At 36.1% G+C, this 3,622-nt stretch overlaps 1 protein-coding gene across 1 annotated transcript; it reads left to right on the forward strand.

Moving 5' to 3' along the window:
* Positions 1 to 1,554: 1,554 nt before the first annotated feature.
* RIIAD1 (RIIa domain-containing protein 1) lies at positions 1,555 to 2,965 on the forward strand. Its single transcript, XM_012939817.2, has 5 exons — positions 1,555 to 1,691; positions 1,722 to 1,881; positions 1,915 to 1,991; positions 2,027 to 2,073; positions 2,103 to 2,965. Exons 2-5 carry the CDS (start codon positions 1,753 to 1,755, stop codon positions 2,225 to 2,227), a joined length of 378 nt encoding a protein of 125 aa, XP_012795271.1. The 5' UTR covers positions 1,555 to 1,691; positions 1,722 to 1,752; the 3' UTR covers positions 2,228 to 2,965.
* Positions 2,966 to 3,622: the final 657 nt, after the last annotated feature.

The raw sequence follows: 3,622 nt of genomic DNA on the forward strand, positions 1-3,622 counted from the left end.
GAAACGTGTTTTTGAGATTTGGGAAATTTTCTCCTGACTCATTCTTGTATTTGACTTTCTTTAACTGACATAAGATGAGAGATTTCACAAGTAACCGGGGTTTGACAACATCTTTACACGTAACACCTTTATTATCGAAGTATACCAACACAGTCAAGTCAGAAGTCAGAAATGAAGAGGCCAGAATAAATATTTGGAAGGCTATTGATATATAGTGAAGCGCTGAATCTGGGCTGGCAGTTGCCGATAAATGCTTTCAAGTGTATTATGATGCATATTGACTACCAGGGTAAAGACACATACACGGTAAATAACAATGAACTACCTGTTATCCAAACACGCATTGACCTAGGAGTCATCGTTGACCAAAACTTAAAAACTGCCCCACACGGCCGTAAGATAGCTTTCAAAGGTTCTAGAACCCTATGGCTAGTACGTAGAGAATTTAGCTCTGCCGATACTGAAACTTTTTTGACTTTTCATACAGTATTGTGATTATTGACCCAAATTGCCTTGATTGGTTTGAAATCTTCGTGTAAATATTCATGTATATTACAGTAAGGCCTGATGACAATCTAACTGAAAACAATTGTTTGCTTACATGTGTTGTTCTAATACAGTATTCATCCTAAATTGGAGTATTCCATACAAGCGCCTAGACCCTGCCTAAAAAGAGACAATGAGCTGTTGGAAAGGGTTCAGAGAACCACAGCTAAGGTGGTTCTCAGAATCGCAAAACGTCTGTATTGTGACAAACTGATTAAACCAAATTTACTTCCCCTGTCACATGAAAGAATCGGTAACTTGAACACTGATTTAAAACTACTCAGTAATGAATTCGAATCTGATATGCCCTCATTTCGATTGTCTTTCAAGAAACGGAATTTACGAGCATGATCTAAAAAGGTTTACGAGTTCAGGAAAAACTACTTGGCATCTGACTGTTGACTTTCACATCAAATCACCAACAGGAGGAAATCCTCACTTCACGATATTGTTGAAGCTTCAGTCTTCAGTCTTCAGTAATAAGGATAGTAGGTTGGTGAACCTGTATTAGTCCTAACACATTACTTTCCAGTGAAGGCCCAGCTTCACTGATATGGCTGATACCACTTGTTCGGGCAGGGCGTTCCAATCATTGACTACTCGATGAGAAAAACAGGACCCCACTTTAAGTTTATTAGATCGTGGTTTATGAACCTTCTTGCTATGACCTCGGAGATTATTAGTGCTGGAGGAAGCAAGAAGGTAAGGCCCAAATCGTAATTAAAGATACTAAATGCTAGTATAAGGTCACCTCGTGTCTCACGACACGACAAGGGGAAAAAGTTTAGGGGTTTTAAACGCTCATCGTAAGGTAGTTTGGAAAGACCCTTCACTAATTTCGTTCCCACATGCTGTACACGCTCAAGGGAGTTAATATCCATTACCAGACACGGGCTAGCTGCTTGGATGCAGTACTCTTAATGTGGTCTCACATATATAGGGTATAAAATTCGAAACGTTTTCTCGTCAAAAGATTTGAACGCTCGGCGAAGTGACCATAACGCGGCTGATTTGCAATGCTACATCTGTAGACTCTTTCAAAAGAAATTTTGGACTAGATGAGTGATCAGCAGCTCTAAGACTAATATAACTAATCCCACCGACTGTCTTCCGAAAACCGAAACTGAAACTGAATTCGATTCCAGGTTTGTCCATTGTCATGGTGTGTAAGGCAGTTTAACACCGGCCTATTTGGTCTTCAAGGTCATGTTCGATCCAGGATCTTACCGTCCTAACCATGACCCACCAGCCGGGATGGAGCCATATGATCTTCCTACAGAAGGAGATTTAGGAGCCCTCAGTAATGCTCAACAGGGAGCAACAAATAAGCTCAAAGTTAGAGTCAATTAGTCCTATATTTCTTAACAGGCCCAAACTCGGTTAAATAATGAGCATTATTTACGAAAACATCCAGAAATAAAATACATGATAACTGCATTTCTGAGGTAAAAGCATTCTTTTATTGTACGATGTATTGTAGAGATATTTTAACAAAACAGCCTGAAGATGCTAGAGAACATTTTGTTGGTAAGTTACATCTTAAGCTACATCTTCAGATTTTTTTACTAGTCCAAATCTTGAATCGAATATAGAAAATATCAAGAAAGAATTCACAGATCAGTATCATGACGACCAAGTTATACGCTCTATGGCCCAAGAAAAACAGCAACCAGAAATATAATTTATGTTTTATTTAACTTTGAGGAAAAAACTGGGTGCATGTAGTCTGTAAATTGTTAAACAAATCGATGAGTTTTGCTTCATTTACTTCTCCACTTCAGATTTTTGTTCACAAACATTTATCTATCTTTTCAGTCGCTTGTAAAGATAATCTGAATCATTCGATCCTTATTTCCTGTACAGTTTATTTGGTAACAGTAGTGGCACTTTCAAGTTTATGGGGTTATTTGAAAGTATTGAAGAGCACATAAGTTTTCTGGTGGTTGGTCACCGTTGCGTCTTAAATGTTGTTGAACTACAATAAAACCGTCAGATTATGTTAAAGTTTGACTTGACTTTTAGTTTAAACAAGCCAATTAATGCAGATGTGCTACTATACCGTCTTTGGCATTGTGAAAGGGTTTGATGGTGTCTAGTTACTGATTTTTGTAATATTATATTTTCCACAGTATTATTCTATAGCCAGAAGTAACCTTTTAATGAGACCTAATTATTCGACTTTACAGCGAATAAAATACATCTAGAACACCTAATTGAAATTCAATCGTCAAAATCTAATCAATTCATAACATACTGTTGATCAATAAAATCACCATATGGGTAATTATCTCACTCTTGACTCGCAATTTGAACTCTACTAATTATGTCTTACTAGAATTCATTGAATTCATCTAAAGGTTAGTTATACTAGTAAGTACTTAGGTGTTGTTTCTGTCACGATGTCAAAAAATATCGATGGTATTATTTATGTATATATGTTTTAGAAAGTTCATATTATACACATTTACATAATGTTAACTGACTTCATAAATATACCAAAACTCAATGTCACTGTCCGTCTTTGTTTATAACCTTGTTGGGGAAGGTTAATGGAAATGAAATGACATAAAGTAAGTATTCTGTACTAGTAAATGTTCGATAGCTTCTTAAGGCAATTAGGAAATGTTTTGAGTTCTTCTGGTCGTTCAAAAGTAGAATAATAGGTTTTGGCAAATTACGATTACATTATGGTCTTATCAAGGTTGAAAACGTATGAACTATTTGATTGTGACGTGGTGGATTGAATTATATGCTTCACCAAAGCTGAATTCAATTTTCTGTGAGATAAATGTGTACTACTGGTGATTATGAAGCTGATTCCAGTTCGTACTAAAGGAATCAACTCTTACTCTATCATCCTGCATACCAACTAAATGAGTAAAAAACTGGTTTGTTTAGTGAATAATCAATTCATTTATTTTTGCACATCGTTTCAATGGTGTGAGTTGTATATATCTTACCAAATTTTACTTCAGTAAAGTAGAGGAAATTGGGGATTTCATCTATGACTTATTGCACTTTTGAACAATTCGAAACATAGTTCGATTAAGCGTTTACATTTCTCACAGTACAGCAA

The sequence above is a fragment of the Schistosoma haematobium genome, chromosome 3 (assembly GCF_000699445.3).
Source record: "Schistosoma haematobium chromosome 3, whole genome shotgun sequence".
NCBI lineage: Eukaryota > Metazoa > Platyhelminthes > Trematoda > Strigeidida > Schistosomatidae > Schistosoma > Schistosoma haematobium.

Excerpts from the sequence above, each read along its gene's own strand:
- RIIAD1 (XM_012939817.2), top strand. The coding sequence starts at position 1,753 with ATGTTCGATCCAGGATCTTACCGTCCTAACCATGACCCACCAGCCGGG. Across the intron at positions 1,992-2,026 it reads ATGATAACTGCATTTCTGAG|AGATATTTTAACAAAACAGC; the intron begins GTAAAAGCATTC and ends GATGTATTGTAG. Across the intron at positions 2,074-2,102 it reads TGCTAGAGAACATTTTGTTG|ATTTTTTTACTAGTCCAAAT; the intron begins GTAAGTTACATC and ends CTACATCTTCAG.